Below are 20,082 nucleotides of genomic sequence, written 5' to 3' on the forward strand. Positions count from 1 at the left end.
CATGGCAATCCTGCCCCAGTCTTTTACCGATTTCACTGGAAGTCCTTCTATGGTTTATTCCATGTGGCAGAGCTGGTCTCCTCCTAAGATAAATTCCTCTCTGTCGGGAGTTGTTTTTTTTTTTTTTTTTTTTTTTAATTTATTTTTGGGACAGAGAGAGACAGAGCATGAACGGGGGAGGGGCAGAGAGAGAGGGAGACACAGAATCGGAAACAGGCTCCGAGCCATCAGCCCAGAGCCTGACGCGGGGCTCGAACTCACGGACCGCGAGATCGTGACCTGGCTGAAGTCGGACGCTTAACCGACTGCGCCACCCAGGCGCCCGTCGGGAGATATTTTTAATTGAAACTTGTTAAACTTGCCATTCTTTTAGTTTTCCTGAGAGTATGAGACTAATATTTTATATGGTGGTATATAAGTAAAACTGTTTTTGTAAACAGTTCTATTTCAGTTTTATTCATTTTTGTGAGCAGATGCTGGAGATTTAGAGGGAAGACCAATGAGGTAACATATTTAATGTAGAAAATCGTATGTGCTTTTGTAATTAAATTATGCATTAAATTAAAGGTACATTCAATGTAGGAAAAATGGGAAAGCTTAAGGAAGTGAAAAATCATCTTCCTTCAGAATAAGCAACTGTGGATATTTTCAGCTTAAGGAAGTGAAAAATCATCTTCCTTCAGAATAAGCAACTGTGGATATTTTCTTTTCTACCCTTTTTTCCTGCACATATGCTTATGTCACTACCACCAACACTTAATGGTAAATCAGGATCATTTTACGTTATTTTGTATTTGTGCTCACTTTTAAGAGCAGTTCACACACACACACACACACACACACACACGTTCAAACTGCATTTGGTGTTTGTACATCTGATAAGGAATTTATAGCCAGTATAAGTTTTTAACTCAAAAATGAAAAGACCACCCAACTGAAAAAAATTCAAAAAAGACTGAATTGATACTTGCCCAAGGAAGATACACAAATGACCAATAAGCACATGAGAAGATACTGAACATTAGCCATCGAGGAAATGCAAATCAAAATGAGATACCACTTCATACCTGCTAAGATGGCTGTAACCAAAAGACAAGGGTGTGAAGAAATGGAAACTCTGACATGACTGGTGGGAATGTGAAATGGGATAGGCAGTTTCTCAAGGTGTTCAGCATAGGGTTCCCAACAAATCTATTCCTACAACACGCATCTACATAGAAACTTTTACAGAAATTTTTGATAATAGCCAAAAAGTAGAAACAACCCAGATGTTCATCAGCTCATGAAATGGATCAACAAATGTGGCAAATCCGTACAATGGGATGTTAACATTTGGCAAGAAAAAGCAGTGAAGCGCTAAGTCTTCAGTGGGGATGAACTGTGGAACATGGTGCCAAGTGAAAGAAACTGCAACCATAGATTGTTTGATTGGATTTATGTGAGATGCTCAGAATAAATAGACCCAGAGACAGAAGTATTATCACTGGCTGGATGGAGGGATGGGCCAGGGCAGTGGGACTCCTGATGTGGTACCATGTTTCTTTGAGGAGTGAGGACATCATCTGCAGTTGTGTTGGTGGTTGCCCAACTCTGTGAATGTACTAAACTCATTACATATCTAATGGGTGAATTATAGGATATTTCAACTTTATCTCAATAAAGCTGTTTTAAGTATAGATATGTTTATGTTTACAAATATAGGCTGAGAAATAGTCCCTAAATCTCTATTTTCAGGTTCCAATTTTTTTTTAATTGCATTTGATTGGCAAGTGATAGGCGGCTGTTCGTCAGCAGCCCTGATTTGGGAACCTGAGATTCTAGCTCTTTTATCAGCTAGTTGTGTGACTGGAAGCAAGACAATCATTTGTTAAATGAATGGAATGTATAATAGTTTTTAAGTCCTTTTCCCGATTTTTATAGGGTTTCAATAGAGGGCAAAAATATTTAACTTTTTTAAAACTTGATATTTAAAACTTGAAGTGGCCTTTCAGAGCTTCAGTTGAGGTTAAGAGGCTTAGAAATCCTTGCCAGCTCACTTTGGCTGCTCCTGGAATCACCATGGAAGTTTTTTAAACATGCCTGTGGCTGGGCCCAGAGAGTCTGATTTAATTGGTCTCCCGTGGGTTACAGCATTTCATTGCTCCCCCCTTCCCTGTTGCCCCCATGATTTCAGTGTACAGCCAAAGTTGAGAGCCGCCAACTTTGGTAATGAGCAAATTCTCTGCTGGCAGCACCAAAGTCAAACCATTTTCCTCATGTTCTCTCTAGTGTTTGGTGATACTATGTTTGTCTCTTAGTGGGTTGGAGATGAGGATTATTTTTACAATGTCTCTATTACAAAAGTGTTTTCTTTCATTTCCACAGGTCATAGGTTTTGGATCTGTTAAGATTGCAGCATTCATAGCTATGGTAGGAATTCTGTCTATTGTGGCTCAGGTAAGTGACATTTTACCCGTTTTTGTTTTCTTTTTTTACATTTTAATTCTGAAATAACTAGATTTACAGGAAACTGCAAAGAAATGTTCGTTGAGATCCCCTGCACAATAAGTCTGTACCCCCTCCTCCCCATCCATGGTAACGTCTTGTATATCTATGGTACAGTATCAGACCCAGTAAACAGACATGGATAGTCTACAGAACCATTCTACTTTTAATAGAATGTTGAGGTTGTGATTTAGGAAGTTAAGACAACTTTTCAGTACTTGTTAGGATACTTGTTACTCTACTGGGTCAATTCAGCGGATAAAAATTTGCTTTATAACCACTAACAACAGTCTAACTCCAGATACTGCAAAATAATCAGGAGAATGTTTCAGTATTTTAATGTTGAAAATTTAGCAGAAGTGGAAAACAGAAATGAAAATCAGTAACTGTTGCAAACCCTGCTATAATCCCCAGGACTGAAGAGATGTGGTAAATCAGTGCATTAGAATATATATAATGAGTAAAGAGCATTGAACATTCCCTATGTATTATAAATGTAGGACCACAAAAGGCAAGTCATGTGACCTTTAACTCACTGACATGCCTGGGTGAATTCAGATTCCACATGGAACTGCCTAGAAGCCAATTCCCTAAGATGGCTTCATGCTGCTTTATATAGTAGAGTGCCAAGCAGAGCCCTCTTCTGGGAGAATTCTCTCAGGGAGAAACCAGAAGACTATGGAACTGTTTTGCCTGCACATTAGAATTGACAGGGCTCAAAGGAAGGCATCAAGGCAAAAGCCTTTTATTTCTCCTTACTGAACTGTATCAGTGAATGTAAATTATGTGGAGCTTTCAAGTTGCTTGTGGTTTTGGTTTGTTTTTATAGTAAGTGGTTAGTTGATTACCCAGACTCCTCTTTTATTCTCTTTACAGACTATCTGAGCTACTTTTGTGGGGTTTGGTTTTGTTTTGTTTTTTAGCAGCAGAGTATAGATTTGTTAAAATCCAATTTATATCAATCCAACTTTGTGACACTGTTAACCTCCAGCAAAATCCCACATATTCTGTAAATGTTCAGCAGGGGGTTGCTGTTCGCTGGTGGTTAAGAGTCTGAGCCATGTCCTTCTCAATCATGATAATTAACCAGCTATGATGACCTTTTGGGTAATGCTAGCAAAGCATTAGATGAACAGGCTTTGTGGAAGGAGGTTGAAGGCCCTGAGCCCCAGGTCTCAGACCAGGCTATGTGCCAGTAGAGGTCCCTGGCCATCGTTAATGGGCTTCCCTCACAGAGCCTGCATCAAATCTATGTGGTCACATGGTTTCTCAAGATTATCTCCTTTGTTTACAGACAGTCTTTCTTACCATCTTGATGAGATCGTTGGGGAATAAGAATACTGTCCTCCTTGGCTTGGGCTTCCAGATGTTCCAGTTAGCCTGGTATGGTTTTGGATCTCAGGCCTGGTAAGCCTCTCCTTTGGATTCTCATAAACTAACAGACAAAAGCACCCTTGACAGGAACTTGAGTTGGTGAGTGTGAGGTGAAGGAAGCAAGGGTTACTTGGGAGTTTGGTATATTCAGCATTTCAAAATCTGTCTTTAGACCTAATTTAGGGAATGATGGATCTGGATAATCTAAGATTGTTCAGATTACCTTTACCTCAGCGGTGAAGTTTTTATTTAATCCAATGTGTGTGTCTCCTCTTCCAACCCCTCCAATTAGGTCTACTTTTATACACACTTGTCAATTTTTAATGACATCACACAGTCCAGAGCAACACAAGAAGCAAGAAAAAATGGTTGTGACAGGGTTCACTGCCATAATTAGCTGAGTGACTTTGGGTAATGATTTAACCTTTGTAAGAAAGTATCTGAATTAGATGGACACTAAGATCCCCTCCAAAATCATGTGTGCCCTAAGGTAGTTATTACTGCTAGCATATTAGAGTCCCACAAACAGGAAGGTCAAAATAAGCCCTGAAGAACAAGAAGATACATGTGCCTGGTCACCAAATACCCAAGTTTCTAGCTCCATTTTAAATACTAGAATTGATCCTCCTTTTTCGCATGTAAGTGGATGACGTAACTTAGAGGAACTAGAAATGTGGTCATTGGTTCAGTGGTTGATTCTTCTTGTTTTTTAAGATTTCAGTCTTGTGAACTTTGGTTCAGTAGCTGATTCAGTCCGACTCGTGGTATGTTTAAAGGATTTTGTTGAAATGCAGGGGTTTTTTTCTTTTCAATAAGGATGTGCATGTTCAGCCCCAAGGAAGTCTGGCCAGGCAGATTTTCGGCCATGAGGGCTGCGTGTTGCCCACACTCCTACTAAATACTGACATGCACTTACGCTCCTTTCATGGTGATCCTGAACATCAGGTCTCTGTTGTTTCCACTGGTGGCACATGACACTTCCTTGTGGGGTGGCAAACTGAGCAGTTTAAGGGCAGTGTAAAGGTGAGAAGTACAGAGAGAAAAGTGGAAAATCAGTGAAGAAGATGTGTTTATAGAAACAAGAAATCCTTGAAACTTCACTAAGCTTATTACATCTAAAGTTGGTACTGGGAAGACAAGCAGGAGGTACAGATTTCCAAAGAGGTAAAATAAAATAAACATTTTTAAAGAGGGGAAAAATAAATACAACAGGAGAAAACAGAAAGCACTTTGTGATCTTGCCAGATTGTACTCTGAACAGCAAGCTGCTTGGGGCTGGCCTGCCGCCTGACTGCAGCCTGTCTTGTCATTGCAGGATGATGTGGGCAGCAGGGACGGTGGCCGCCATGTCCAGCATCACATTTCCTGCAGTCAGTGCTCTTGTCTCTCGGAACGCAGAGTCAGATCAGCAAGGTGAGGTCACTGTCCCCTCGCTGTTTTCCTCTTTCAGCTAAGATAAACCTGGAGTAGGGGAGGCTCGTGGAGCACGTGACAGCCATGTGGTCCTCTCTCAGCAACCATGCCTTTCTGTTTTACTTCCTGCGTTGATCTTACAGTCTTTAAATCTGGACTAAGCAGTTAGAACTGTTCATTTTCCCTTTTCGGTTTTGACTCCTTTTTTGTGTTACCGTGAGAATTACCTAGACTATATAATCCTTTTAACAGATGTATGTCAAATAATGAATGATGAACTGGTTAGCAAAGCAGTGAGCTCTTTATTTATAATCACTGTAATCACTTAAATTTCTTTAGTTTGGAATCAAAGGCCATTAGCTTAATTTAGGAAGTGATTCTTTGAGAGGATAAAAGATAAATATGTGTAGTTAAATGCACAGTGAGAAACAAAATGAAGACAACCATGTGGAGAATAGCACTCTGCATCTAGACTCTTTTTTATTTATTTTTGAGAGAGAGTGCACACAAGCATGAGCAGGGGAGGGGCAGAGAGAGAATCCCAAGCAGACTCCACACTGTCAGCACAGAACCCAACGCAAGGCTCAAACCCACAAACCATGAGATTATGACCTGAGCTGAAGTCGAGAGTTGGATGCTTAACCGACTGAGCCATGTAGGCACCCCTACATCTAGACTCTTACTTCATCGTTCTTGTGCTTCTGGCTTCTCTCTCAGGCAGTTCCTTTTCTTCTCTCTTAATGGCTTACTATATTGTCAGGAAGTACTGAATTTTAGAAAGAAAATTTTTTTAATGTGTTAGAGCCTTTTAAAAAGTTTCAATAAAAAACTAGGTTGGAAAATATTGTTTATTCATTGCACCTAGTTTTCCACATCAGAAATTAACCATCTTATTCACCAGTTTTAAGGTGTCACTTGAGGGGCACCTGGGTGGCTCAGTTGGTTAAGTGTCTGACTTCGGCTCAGGTCATAATCTCACAGTTTGCAAGTTTGAGCCCTGTGTCAGGCTCTGTGCTAACAGCTCGGAGCCTGGAGCCCACTTCAGATTCCGTGTGTCTCTCTCTGCCCCTTCCTCGCTCACACTCTGTCTCTTGTTTCTTTCTCAAAAATTAAACATTAAAAACAAAAATTTAAAGTGTCACTTGAACACCACAAATGCCATGTGTCACAGTGACTATGGGAGTTCACTGGTCCATGTGTCCTTGGGAGGAATTGTTTCTGAAGATGTGAGCCACCTGTGGGGATGGGCACTGCCCTGAAGTCTGACAGGCACCATCTGGTCTTTCATAACGTGAATTTTCTTTGGCTCCTGTTATGCTCATACGTTTTAGTACAGATGTTTCTCTAAATGTCAGCATACAACATTATTAGAACACATTGTATTAAGTTGAACCTAATGTTTTGAACATTTTTAACTTAGGAAACATCCATTTCATATGCTTCAGGCTAATATTTTATCTGTCATGTTAGAAGCCAGAGATATCTAGAAGTTGGTCCTTCTGGGATTTTTCAGTACAGGTCACCATGAGGAACATGGGAGTACACGGCATTGGGGCTGCTGTGGACTTACACCAGGGCTCTGGGAGACAAAGGGGAGATTTTTAAAGCACCATTAGATGAGTAGAGAAGGAAAATTTCATTCCATAGAAAAGTGGAAATTACCTGTAAATGAGGAATATTAAAGTTTTTCATTTTGTTATTCCCCATTTATAGGAAGGATCTAGCTGTTATTGGAGGGCGGGGGCGGTTCAGCCCCAAAAGAGATTTCACAATCATCTCTGTCATTTCTCCTTATAGATCTTAGGGCAGAGAGTAAGACCATATTAAAAGGACACAGTAAAACCAAGAAAACATTTGTGCACCGAATGAAACTACAGTAGGCTAAAAGTCCCTTATCTACTTTATGTAAGTCCCTAATTTTGAGATGCTTTTCTGAGAAGACCGGCTCCCTTCTCTTTGTTCTGATACAGGAGTTGCCCAGGGGATCATAACTGGAATAAGAGGACTGTGTAATGGCCTGGGGCCAGCACTGTATGGCTTCATATTCTACATGTTCCATGTGGAACTGACTGAGTTGGAACCGGAATTGAATTCTGATAATACTGCCTTGCAGGTAAACTGGTGATAAGTCTAGTTGTATAACAACCACTGTGTCTGATTCCAGCAAATTCTGAACTTAAATTTGGAGAACGTTCTTGTTTATATAATGTTACTCTTGTATTTGGTAGTAGTAAGTGCTGTGTTCCGTGCATTCCTGGGATTGGGGAAGGATCATTTCAGTGATTTAATATATTCTTCAAAAGCTCTGTCTTAATCTTGTTCAGAGTCCGTTTTGACCTACTCAAGCACTCTGGTCAGAATGCCTTCCTTCCGTGAAGCCCAACCAGGCCAAATAAAAAGTGAGATGACCTAAATCCCTGCTAGAAACTTGAGAGTGCTTTAGAGTGCTTTTCCTATTTATTTGATATTTCTTCAGTCCTTCCTTCAAAGCAGTGTTCAGTATTAATTTCTGTGTGGAACTGCTCTTCATGTTCATGAACAGAGTGCTGACCTGCGGTTATAGGGTAGGACTGGAGATCCACAACTGCCATCTAAGCAGTTGGGAAGCGGTGCAAAGAGCAGTGGCTGGTTGCCCTCTGTCGTGTTCCAGACACCAAGCTCTCTTAGATTCTGCCTTGATACTTAATGCAACATTTGCTTATGAAAAAAGGATTTGCTTTTTGGTGGTTTGGGGGAGTCACCTAGGACTAATTTTGGATTGAAGACTAACCTAATTCTTTGTCTCCATTTGTTTCCCTTGCCCATCAGGGAGCTGTCATCCCAGGCCCGCCGTTTTTATTTGGGGCATGTATAGTTCTTTTGTCTTTCCTGGTTGCCTTATTCATCCCTGAATATAGTAAAGGCAGTGGAATTCAAAAACACAGCAACAGCATCAGCGGCAGCCTGACCAACATGCCAGAGCGGGGCAGTGATGAGGACATTGAGCCACTGCTGCAAGACAGCAGCATCTGGGAGCTCTCTTCTTTCGAGGAGTCTGGGAATCGGTGCACCGAGCTGTAAACTGGGCACAAAGGAGGATTCTGCAGATGCCGTCTCTAAGAGCCATGGGGAGCCACACCACGTAGGAGATTTCATGGTGCTGGAGGGAAGATATTAGCGGCATCCTTCAGGGCCAGGTTTGAGAAGTGACTCCCTCCACCCTTCTGCCTCCTTCCTCCTCCTGGTTCTTTTCTTCTTTTTGTTTGTACATTAGAACAAGATTTGAAGTACTTTCCTGCAAAGAGTATTGCAGCTCTCAAAGTCATCTGGAGTCCACACTTCAAAACTTAAATAGAAAGATTTCGTATCTGTGGTAGGAAGCCTGGCTTTCCTTGAGTAATTCTGGAGTGATAGCGGTCTTTCCATCTCCCTTTCCGTGGAAGGTACAGGGTGGTGTGGACAGGAGTTGAGGTGAAAAGTCCCTTCTTATTTTCTTCCTTCCTGCTTCTCTGATCCTTGCCCGCTTAGCCCACAGGTGTTCGTGAGTGGCCGCTCCAAGAGTCACTCAGTTTCAGGGATCTCTTGCCTTTGTTCAAAGGTCAAACAAAAACCCAAGTCTTATTCTCCTTTTCCTTCTACTTCCTATTCTTGGCTAGAATGAAATTCAGCATATAAACCTCTGGACATTATTAATATTGATCAGTGATAACCTTTACTAGATAAAGGAAAATTTTCTTAAAAATTTAAATTATGAAGAACTGGCAACTCAGATTGCTAGTGTTTGGGTCAGATCCAAGGTGATTCTACAGAAGAAAAATACACATCGACTAGTCTGGTGGCAACACAGAAATTGAAGGAAGCTTCTAAGAAAGTTTTTGACAATATAAATATTACTAAGTGAGGATGAGAATTAGTGACTGGATACCGGCAGAATTTATATCCAACTTCGGACCATAGAACGTATTATTACCATCTGCTCCTTGCTGCATCTTCTGTGTTTGTCTTCTGAGTTTTTCTCATTCATCACACTCCTGCCTTAACTGCTCTGTAGTGTGCATTTGTTTCCAGTCAGTATTTCCATCTGTTTATCTGACTTTTGAATCTCATGGGAATATGCACATTAAATTCTTTTCTAAAACATGGTGGTTTAGGAAGCTCAGTTTGAGAAATAAGTGTCTTGCTAATTTTTCGAGATGTTTTATGGACAGAAAAATTTACAGATTTATATGTATTTTGCTGCACCAGTAAATGGACCATTAACTAGGGCCCACCCACCTTTAACAGAGCACTCCTCTGAAAGTTTTATAGGTATGAAATATATGTAGATATTTGTAAGGAGTTTTAAATTTTTTTTTTGATGGGGTGCTGTGTAAATCTTGTATTTATAAATGTAATGAAGGTGTTGACAGAAAAATATATATACATTTTTTATAAGGATTGTGTACTGACTGAATACATTTAAAAGAAAATATATTTTGAAACCTGTTCTGCTATGAACAGATAACATATCTTTTTACTATGCTGTTGGTTTTTAAGTTAAGCTTCCTAATGCATAATAAATTTGCAATGGATACTTTTATGTCTTTGGTGTTTCTTTAAAGCAAATAGTACCATCAATCTTCAGGTTCTCTTTTCGGTGGCTATCAACTAAATTGCTAATCCTTAAGCTAATGCAAAAGATAGGTTTATTTTCAAAAAAAGTGATTTGTAACAGACTCCCTTCAAAAACAAACCATAACTTTTTTTTTATTAAAAAAATAACCCAGGGACACAAACGTATTTGTATGCCTGTTTTATTAGCATTATTCACAATGGCCAATGCACGTCCAGTGTTGGATGCGTGGATGAAAGTACTGTGGCACACACATACCATGAAATACTCAGCCTAAGAAAGGACGTTCTGACACACGCCACAACATGGATGAACACTCAAGACCTGCTAAATGAAGTAAGCCAGGCACAAAAGGACTGTTATCCACTTCTGTGAAGTATCTAGTCAAATTCAGACAGAAAGTGCAATAGGGGTTCCCAGAATTAGAGGAAAGGGCAAGCGGGAGCTTCTTGTTTAATGGGTAGAGTTTCAGTTTTGCAGGATGAGAAAAGTTCTGGAGATGTTGCATAAAAGTGAATGTACTCAATGCCACTGAACTATTGAAAATGGTTAAAATGGTAAATTCTCTGTACCACAATTCTGCCACAATGTTTTTAAATGCCCCCATGACATTTTCACCACTGCTTATCAAAATTGTAGTTTCTTACCCAGCATAACAAATGTCAAAATTGAGATAAAATTCACCATTTTAACCATTCCAAAGTGTGCAATACAGTGGTTTTTAACTTATTCACATGGTTGTACAGCTGTTAGCACTGTCTCTAGAACGTTTCCATCATCCCAATAAAGAAACACCATATCCCTTACCAATCACTACCAGTTCTCCTTATCCCCATTACCTGGCAACTGGTAATCTGCTTTCTCTTTATAGAGATTTGCCTACTTTGGACATTTAATATAAGCACGACCCTACAATATGTGACATTTTGTGTCCAGTTCTTTTCATACAGCGTGTTTCCACGGTTCATCCATGTTGAAGTTTCATCCATGTGTCAAATTTTATTCCTTTTTAAAGGCTGAAATACATTCCATCATATGAACATACCACATTCCCTTTATTCATTTATCAGTCAAATGTAAATGGACATTTGGGTTTCCACTTTTAGCTTATTATGAATAATGCTGCTATGAACAATCTTATCCAAGTCTTATGTAAACATGCTTTCAATTCTTCTTTGGAATATACCTGGGATTGGAATTGCTGGTTTATATGGCAACTGTTTATTTGAGGAACCACCACCGTCTTTTTCACAGCAGCTGCACATTTTACGTTCCCATCAGTAATGTAGAAGGTGCGAATTTCTCCATATCCTTGTCTAGCACTTGTTGTTTTCTGTTTTGTCATCATTTATAGATAATTATGGTTGGTTTAAAATGGTACCTCAATGTGGTCTTCACTTGCAGTTTTCCTAATGACTAACGATTTGAGTCTCTTTTCATGAGTTGTTTGCCATTTGTGTATTTTCTCTGGAGAAATGTCCAAGTTCATGCCCCCATTTTGAACTGGGATGTTGTTCTGTTGTTGAGTTGTAAGAGTTCTTTACATATTCTGGATACTAGGTTCTTACCAGGTAAATGGCTGGCAAATGTTTTCTCCCATTCTGTGGGTTGTCTTCCCTTTCTTAATGGTGTACTTTGAAAAGTGTTAATTTTGATGACATCCAGCCTCTCCATGTTTTCTTTTGTTGCTTATTATGTTTGGTGTCCCATCGAAGAATTCATTACCAAATGCAAGGTTATGAAAAATTACCCTTATTTTCTAAGAGTTTTAGTCTTTGACCCATTTTGAGTTAATTTTTATATGTTATGTGAGATATTTCAATCTCATTCTTTCTCATGTGAATATTCAGTGATCTAAGTACCACTTGTTTGAAGAGATTCTTTCCCCACTGAAAGGTGTTAGCACACATGTCAAAAATTTGATGGACAATGATGTGTGGGGTCTATTTCTGGAATTTTTATTTTTTCAAGAAAATAGCATTTTATTTTGTTATTGGTTTTGGTTTTCTTTGTTTTATTTAAATCCAAATTAGTTAACATATAGTGTAATGATTTCAGGAATAGAATTTAGTAATTCATCACTTATATATAACACCCAGTGATCATCACAAGTGTCCTCTTTCATGCCCCTCGCCCACTTAGCCCATCCTCCCATCCAACGCCCCACCAGCAACCCGCAGTTTGTTCTCTGTGTTTACGAGAATAACCCTCAGTTTGTTCTGTGCTTGTTCTCTTATGGTTTGTCTCCCTTCCTGTTTTTATATTATTTTTGCTTCCCTTGTGTTCATCTGTTTTGTAACTTAAATTCCACGAGTGAAGTCATCTGATATTTGTCTTTCTCAAATTTTGCTTAGCATAATACCCTCTAGTTCCATCCATGTTGTTGCAAATAGCAAGATTCCATTCTTTTTGATTGCCAAGTAAGGTTCCGTTAGATATATACCACATTTTCTTTATCCATTCATCTGTCAATGGACATTTGGGCTCTTTTCATTCTTTGGCTATTGTCGATAGTGCTGCTATAAACATTGGGGTGCATGTGCCCCTTTGGATCAGCACTCCTGTATCCTCTGGATGAATTCCTAGTAGTGCATTGCTGGGTCATAGGGTAGTTCTATTTCTAATTTTTTGAAGAACCGCCTTCTAGAGTGGCTGCACCAGTTTGCATTCCCACCAGCACTGCAAAAGGGTTCCTCTTTCTCTGCATCCTCACCATCATCTGTTGTTGTCTGAGTTGTTAATTTTAGCCATTCTGACTGGTGTGAGGTGGTATCTCAGTGTGGTTTTGATTTGTATTTCCCTGATGATGAGCAGTGTTGAGCGTCTTTTCGTGTGTCTTTTGGCCATCTGATGTCTTCTTTGGAAAAGTGTCTATTCATGTCTTCTGCCCATTTTTTTCAATGAATTATTTGTTTTTTGGGTGTTAAGTTTGATAAGTTCTTTATAGACTTTGGATACTGACCTTTTATCCAATATGTCATTTGCAAATATCTTCCTCCATGCTATCAGTTGCCTTTTAGTTTGCTGATTGTTTCCTTTGCTGTTGCAGAAGCTTTTTATCTTGATGAGGCCCCAATAGTTTATTTTTGCTTGTGTTTCCCTTGCCTCTGGAGATGCGTTGAGTAAGAAATTGTTGCAGCTGAGGTCAAAGAGGTTGTTGTCTGTTTTCTCCTCTAGGATTTTGATGGTTTCCTGCCTTACATTTAGGTCTTCCATCCATTTTGAGTTTATGTTTGTGTATGGTGTAAGAAAGTGGTCCAGTTTCATTCTTCTGCATGTTGCTGTCCAGTTCTCCCAGCACCATTTGCTAAAGAAACTTTTTTCCATTGGATACTCTTCTCTGCTTTGCCAAAGATTTGTTGGCCATACATTTGTGGGTCTATTTCTGGGTTCTCTATTCTATTCCATTGATCTATGTGTCTTTTTGTGCCAGTACATATTTCTGGACTTTTAATTCTATCCCATTGGTCTCTATGCCTGTTCTTATACAAGTACCACATGGTTTTGATAGCTAGGTTTACAACAGTAAGTTCTGAAATAAAAAAGTGTAAATCCTCCCTCTTTATTATTTAAAGTTGACTATTCAGTGACTCCTGCGATTTCATACAAAATTTAAAATGAGCTTTTCCACTTCTGTGGGGGAAAAAAGGCAGCTGGTATTTTGATAGGGATTGCATTGAACCTGTAGATCACCTTGGGTAGTATTGCCATCTTAGCAATATTTAAGTCTTTCTACCCATATGACCAAGGGATGTTTTTCTGTTTAATTTTATGTTTAGATTGTTCACTGCCAGTGTATAGAAATACAACTAATTTTTGTGTGTTGATTGTGTATCCCACAACTTTGTTGAATTTATTAGTGCTAAGGGTTCTTTTTTTGTGGATTCGTTAGGGTTTTTTGTGTATTAGATCATGTCATCTCCAGAGATATGTTTCTTCCTTTCCAGTTTAGATGTCTTTTAGTTTTTTGCCTAATTTTCTGGCTAGAATTTTTAGTGTTGAAGAGCAGTGTCAAAAGCAGGCATACTTCCTAAGTATGATATTAGTTGGAGGTTTTTCATAGATTCCCTTTGTCGTGTTGTGGGAAGTTCCCCTCTATTCCTAGTTTGTTGGGTGTCTTGTTTTCTTTTTTTAATTATGAAAGGATGTTAGTTCTGTCAAATACTTTTTCTGCATCAAGATGACTGTGGTTTATTCTTCATTCTGTTAATGTGATGGATCACACTGGTTGATCTTCATATGTTGATCCACCCTTGCATTAATTACTGAGCTAGATCCCACTTGGTCATGGTGCATAATCAGTTTAATATGCTGTGGGATGCAGTGCACTAATTATTTTTGATGTTTTTAGGATTTTTGTATCTATTATCTTAAGGGATATTAGTCTTTTGTAGTGATATATGTGGTAATTCTGGCCATGTAGAATGAGTTGGGAAAAGTTCCCTCTTCTGTTTTCTCACAGGGTTTAAGAAAGATTGGTGTTGATAGTTCTTTAAACATTTTGGTAGAATGCCACTCTATTAGGGTGTCCCACACCAGTTATTCAAACAATTTAATGGAAAGAATTATTAACTAGGCAACTAAAAGAGTGAGCAGAGAACTCTAAGGCAGTTGTTTTCAAACTTCTGCATGCATTACAGTCACCTGGAGGGCTTGTGAAGCAGAGAGCCCTTGTCACACCATGAGAGTTACTGACTTAGTAGACCCATGTGGTGCTTGAAAATATCTGTGCTTCTAACAAGTTCCCAGGAGAAAGTGACTGCTGATCATGGGACCACAGTTTAACAACTACTGTTCCAAAGTATCATGAGGGTGACAACTGCAGTTTCCCTGGGCTGAGAAGGGAAGAATACACATCTGAATTATTAAACTAGAGTCTTAGGAAAGGGTCCCCACGTGATTGGGTTTCAGACATCTGAAGAGGGGCTGCCAGGTGGCCAGTGGTGGAATTTCAAGCCCTGGAAGTAAGTTCTGTGGGGTGATGGCTGGGGGTTGACACAGTGTACCTGGTTCTGCCAGCAAACTGGGTTTGGCTGTCACTCTTAGAAAGAACTGCACTGCCAGCATGCAGAAGCATCACCAGAATGAAGTGAGAAGACAGGAAGGAGTCAGTCACGCCTCTTCTTCAGTTTGCAGCGTCCCTCCAGCATCCTTTTTGGCAGGGTGGAACTAAGGGACAGTGAGCTTCTGGTCCTTGCCACAAACTCCCCTGTGACACAGATCTGCGTTTCTAAAGTATCTGGATCTTCCACAGTCCTGCCATTTTTTGGGTAGCTATAGTTTTCTCCTAACTTCTCTACTGGGCATGAAGTACAATTGAACAATGTGGGGGGCAAGGGTGCCAAACACCTGTGCAGTTAAATCTACACATAACTTGACTCACCAAAAACTGAACTAATAGGCGCTTCTTGACATGGACATATATTTTGTATGTTACATGTATCTTATACTGCATTCTTACAAAAAAGTAAGCTAGAGGAAAGAAAATGTTAAGAAAATCTTGAGAACACACATTTACAGTATTGTTTCATAAGAAGTCCATGTAGAATGGACCCGTGCAATTCAAATCCTTGTTGTTCAAGGGCCAGCTGTAGGAAGAGGTGCCCCCAGAGAATCTCCTGAGTTCCAGGCAGAGCCCTCCTTTTGCCCACTGATGTCAGTGACCCATTTGCCTGAGGAGGCCAAGGACAGCTGCTTCCTCCAGTGCAGTGGAACCATAGCTGTGTCACCTTGTGGCAGTGTTACCCACATCCCTCCCATTAGCAGCTCTCAGAACTGCACAGATGGGTTAGTTAGTAGGTGTGATGGTAGGAATCCCTCCACTTCCTTGGGCCCGAAACCCCTGTATTCTGGCTCTTGAGAGCACCAAATACTGTCTCTCGCGACTGCCCTGTCAGAACTCCATCCTTTAAGGTTTGGGTTTTTATTATTACTACTCTTTTGATTAAAATTGTACACAATCATATATTTTTGTACAAAATAAAGTTTGCAAGCTTACAAAATTCAAAACAATGAGATAATGGTTAGATTAAGATACATATCATGAACATCAAGTTGTACACCTTAAATAAACACAATTTTTATGTCAACGACAATAAAAAGTCTCATGGATGGGGGAAGCCAGGAAGATGGTGGAGTCAGAGGACCCAAAGTTCACCTTGTCCCAGGGATACAGCTAGATAACACTTATATCAGCATAAATACCCCAGAAAATGATCTGAAGATTGGCAGAGCAAACACCACAGCTAAAGGTAGAGAAGACCACACTGAATAAGGTAGGAAGGGCAGAGACGTAGGTTTGGGGTGAAAAGAGACTATAGCCATCTATGGTCAGGAGGGAGCCTTACACAGTGATGTAAAGGGCAAAAAACAGACTATCACCCCAGCAATCCTACACGGGGAACCCTATGATATTTGGCTTTGAAAGTGAGATGGGCCGAATTTCGTGAGTTCTTACATACAGTTGGGACTTAAAGTCAGGAACTTCAAAAATCAGCAGGCTTGGCTATGGGAGAGCCTGGATGTGATTAGGAAGCTCGATCCCCACCCTTAAAGCCAAAGCACCATCAACAACCAGCAGAGATACAGCATGGGGGCAGACATGAGGGAGAATGATTTACTCATCTCAGAGAATGGCCAGGAGAGGCGAGGAGACCCTCCAGGAACAAAGGGGCTGGCAGGCGCTATTTCCTTCGCTTGTTCCCCACCATAAACACATGGCCACCGGTGGGAAGCAGTGCAGCACCCACACTCACTACCTAACTTGCTTACACCAAGCCCCAGCCACTCACTCTACAGCAGATCTACCCTTCTCAGTCCAGGTGCTTATGAGTCCCTTCCTCGAGAAGACTGGAACAAACCCTACCAACAACTTTTCTAGCAATATATGCCTCAGGTCCAGCAGTGGAAAGTCTCATTACACAAGGAGACCAGCACATACCTTGTTAAAATGTGCCAGACCCCAGCTGGGTCCAAACACTACCCACAATAGGCAAACAGAGCTTCTCTCTGCAAACAACTGAAGGAAAAAGCAACCAGCACATAACAGCAGAGCACATGCAACCCAAATTTCCTGAAGCGAACACTGGGGAACACAGAACACTGTACTGCCAGGCACTATAGGACCTCTGTATAGGGCTATTACTTCAAGGACACATAGCTGACTTTCCTAACACACAAAAACAGAGAAGGGAACAAAATGAGACAGAGGAGTATGTCCCAAATCAAAGAACAGGACAAACCACAGCAAGAGACCTAAGCAAAACAGGGATAAGTAATATGCCTGATAGAGAATTTAAAGTAATGATGATGAAGATATTCACTGGACTTGAGAAAAGAGTGGAAGACTTCAGTGAGACCCTTAAAGAAATAAAGAAGACAATAAATGAAATTAAAAACACACTTGATAGAATAAATGGCAGGCTAGAGAAAGCAGGGACCACATTAATGACCCAGAAGACACTAATAGAAAGTAATTAAAGCTGAGCAAGTGAGAGAGAAAAGTTATACAAATTGAGAATAGACTTAGGGAACTCAATGAGTCTACCAAGTATAGTAACATTCACATTACAAGGATAGAAAAAGGAAGAAGAAAGAGGTAGAAGGAAGAAGAGGAAGAAAACAGATATCCCCAACAAAATCAACCACATGAGGTCCACACCAAGATGTCTATATAGTAATTAAAGCAACAGAAAATAATGATAATTTTTTTAAATAAACAAGAGAAAAGAGTTACATACAAGGGAAACCCCACAAGACTATCAGGATTTTTCATCAGAAACTTTGTAGGCCAAGAGGTGTGGCATAATTGTTTCAAAGTGCAAAAGGGAAAAATCTGCAGCCAAAAGTACCCACTACCATAAGGATACTCCCTAGGCCTGAGTAAAGAAGACATCAGTGAGACCCTTACCACAGAGATAAAAGACAAAAAAAAAAAAACAAAAAAAAAACACTGGAGATGAAGAAAGCAATAAATTGGATTAGAAACACACTGGATGCAATGAGCAGCAGGAATGGATGGAGCACAGGAATGAATTAATGACCTAGAAGACAAAGTAATGGAAAGCAATGAAGCTGAAAAAAGAGAAAGAAGAATTAGGCAACACAAGAATAAACTTAGGGAATTCAGTGACTCCTCAAACGTAATAAAATACATATTGCAAGAGTCTCAGAAGAAGAGAGAGCAAAGGGGGACAAAATTTATGAGGAAATAATAGCTGAAAACTTCCCTAATCTGGGGAAGATCCAGGAAGCACAGAGAACTCCCATCAAAATCAACAAAAGCAGCCAACACCTAGACACCTTGTACTTAAACTTGCAAAATATAGTGACAAAGAAAAAAGTCTTAAAAGTAACAAAAGAAGTCCTTAACATAGAAAGGAAAACCCAAAAGACTAGCTAGAGCTTTCTCAAAAAGAAATCTGGCAAGCCAGAAGGGAGTGGCATGATATATACCGGGTGCTGAATGGGAAAAATATGCAGCCAATAATACTCTATCCAGCAAGGCTGTTATTCATATTAGAAGGAGAGATAAAGAGTTTACCAAACAAAAAGTGAAGGAGTTTGTGACCACTAAGCCAGCCCTGAAAGAAATATTAAAGGAGATTGAGTGCAAAGGAGAGATCAAAAGTGACAGAGACAAGAAAGGAAGAGAAAATCTCCAGAAACAATGACAAACAGGTAATAAAATGGTAATAAATACATCCCTATCAATAATTACTTTGAAGGGAAATGGACTAAATGATCTAATCAAGACATAGGGTGTCAGAATGGATTAAAAAAAAAAAAAAAAAAAAGACCCATCTCTATTCTCTATTGTACTTGACAAGAGACTCATTTTAGACCATACCTGAAGATTGGAAATGAGGGGATGGAGAAAACTTTATCATGCAAATGGATGTCAAAAGAAAGCTGCAGTAGGAATACTTATATCAGACAAATTAGACTTTGTGTTTTTCTTTTAAAGAATTGGAATTCATCCCTTTTTCTACAGGAAGCCTCAAGAAGTTAAGTGACTCCATTTTTTTTTTAACATTTATTTAATACTGAGAGAGAGACACACACAGAGGGTTAGCAGGGGAGGGGTAAAGAGAAAGGGAGAGACACAGAATCTGAAGCAGGCTTCAGGCTCTGAGCTGTCAGCACAGAGCCCAACGCGGGGCTTGAACTCACAAACTGCAAGATCATGACCTGAGACGAAGTCGGTGGCTTAACCAACTGAGCCACCCAGGCACCCCAGACAAATTAGACTTTAAAACAAAGACTGTAAAAAGAGAAGAAGAGCATTAATCATAAGAGGACAATCCAACAAGAAGATACAATTGTAAACATTCATGAGCTCAACATGGAAGCACCCAAAAAGCAGCTACATAAAGCAGCTAATAACAAACATAAAAGAATTGATAGCAATACAGTAATAGTAGGGAACTTTAACATTCCACTTACATCAATGGACAGATCATCTAAGCAAAAAATCAACAAGGAAACAATGGATGTGAATGACACACTAGATGGCATGGACTTAACAGATATATTCAGAACATTCCATCCTAAAGCAGCAGAATACACATTCTTTTCAAGTGCATATGGGACATTCTACAAAATAGATCACATATTAGTCACAAGCAAGCTTCAACAAATACAAAAGGTTGAAGTCATACCATGCACCTTTCCTGACCACAATTCTATGAAACCAGAAGTTCCTGGAAAGACCACAAATACATGGAGGTTAAACAACATGCTACTAAACAACGAATGGGTCAACCAGGAAATCAAAAAAATTAATAAAATAAAATAAAATATAAACATGGAAACAAATGAAAATGAAAACACGATGGTCCAAAACCTTTGTGATGTAGCAAAAGCGGTCCTAAGAAGTAAGTATACAGCGATACAGGCCTACCTCAAGCACTTAGAAAAATCTCAAACAACCTAACTTTAAACCTAAAGGAGCTAGAAAAAGAACAGGCAAAGCCTTTAAAAGGGGATGGGAAGACACCTGGACGGCTCAATCAGTTAAGTGTCTGACTTGCTTTTGGCTCAGGCCATGACCTCATGTTTCATGAGTTTGAGCCCCAGGTTGGGCTCCCCATTGGCAGTACAGAGTCTGCTTGGTATTCTCTTTCTACTTCTCTCTCTGCCCTTCCCACTCTCTCTCAAAATAAGTAAGTAAACTCTAAAAAAAAGATACAGAAACTAAAAATGAACAAACAAAAACAAAC

General features: G+C 39.7%; 2 protein-coding genes across 4 annotated transcripts in view; one reads left to right on the forward strand and one right to left on the reverse strand.

Moving 5' to 3' along the window:
* The window catches only part of MFSD14B (major facilitator superfamily domain containing 14B), a 72,013-nt gene extending 62,918 nt beyond the window's left edge, over positions 1–9,095 (forward strand). For all 3 annotated transcript variants that reach the window (XM_042964437.1, XM_042964438.1, XM_042964439.1), the window contains 5 exons: positions 2,365–2,436; positions 3,779–3,891; positions 5,174–5,271; positions 7,242–7,384; positions 8,080–9,095. In XM_042964437.1, the coding sequence (XP_042820371.1) occupies positions 2,365–2,436; positions 3,779–3,891; positions 5,174–5,271; positions 7,242–7,384; positions 8,080–8,331 (678 nt within the window). In that variant the 3' untranslated portion in view covers positions 8,332–9,095. The remainder of the gene's footprint in view (positions 1–2,364; positions 2,437–3,778; positions 3,892–5,173; positions 5,272–7,241; positions 7,385–8,079) is intronic.
* The window catches only part of ZNF484 (zinc finger protein 484), a 178,706-nt gene that overhangs the window by 11,101 nt on the left and 147,523 nt on the right, over positions 1–20,082 (reverse strand). The gene's annotated exons all lie outside the window — the stretch shown is intronic.

This window comes from Panthera tigris, chromosome D4, assembly GCF_018350195.1.
Source record: "Panthera tigris isolate Pti1 chromosome D4, P.tigris_Pti1_mat1.1, whole genome shotgun sequence".
Lineage (NCBI taxonomy): Eukaryota > Metazoa > Chordata > Mammalia > Carnivora > Felidae > Panthera > Panthera tigris.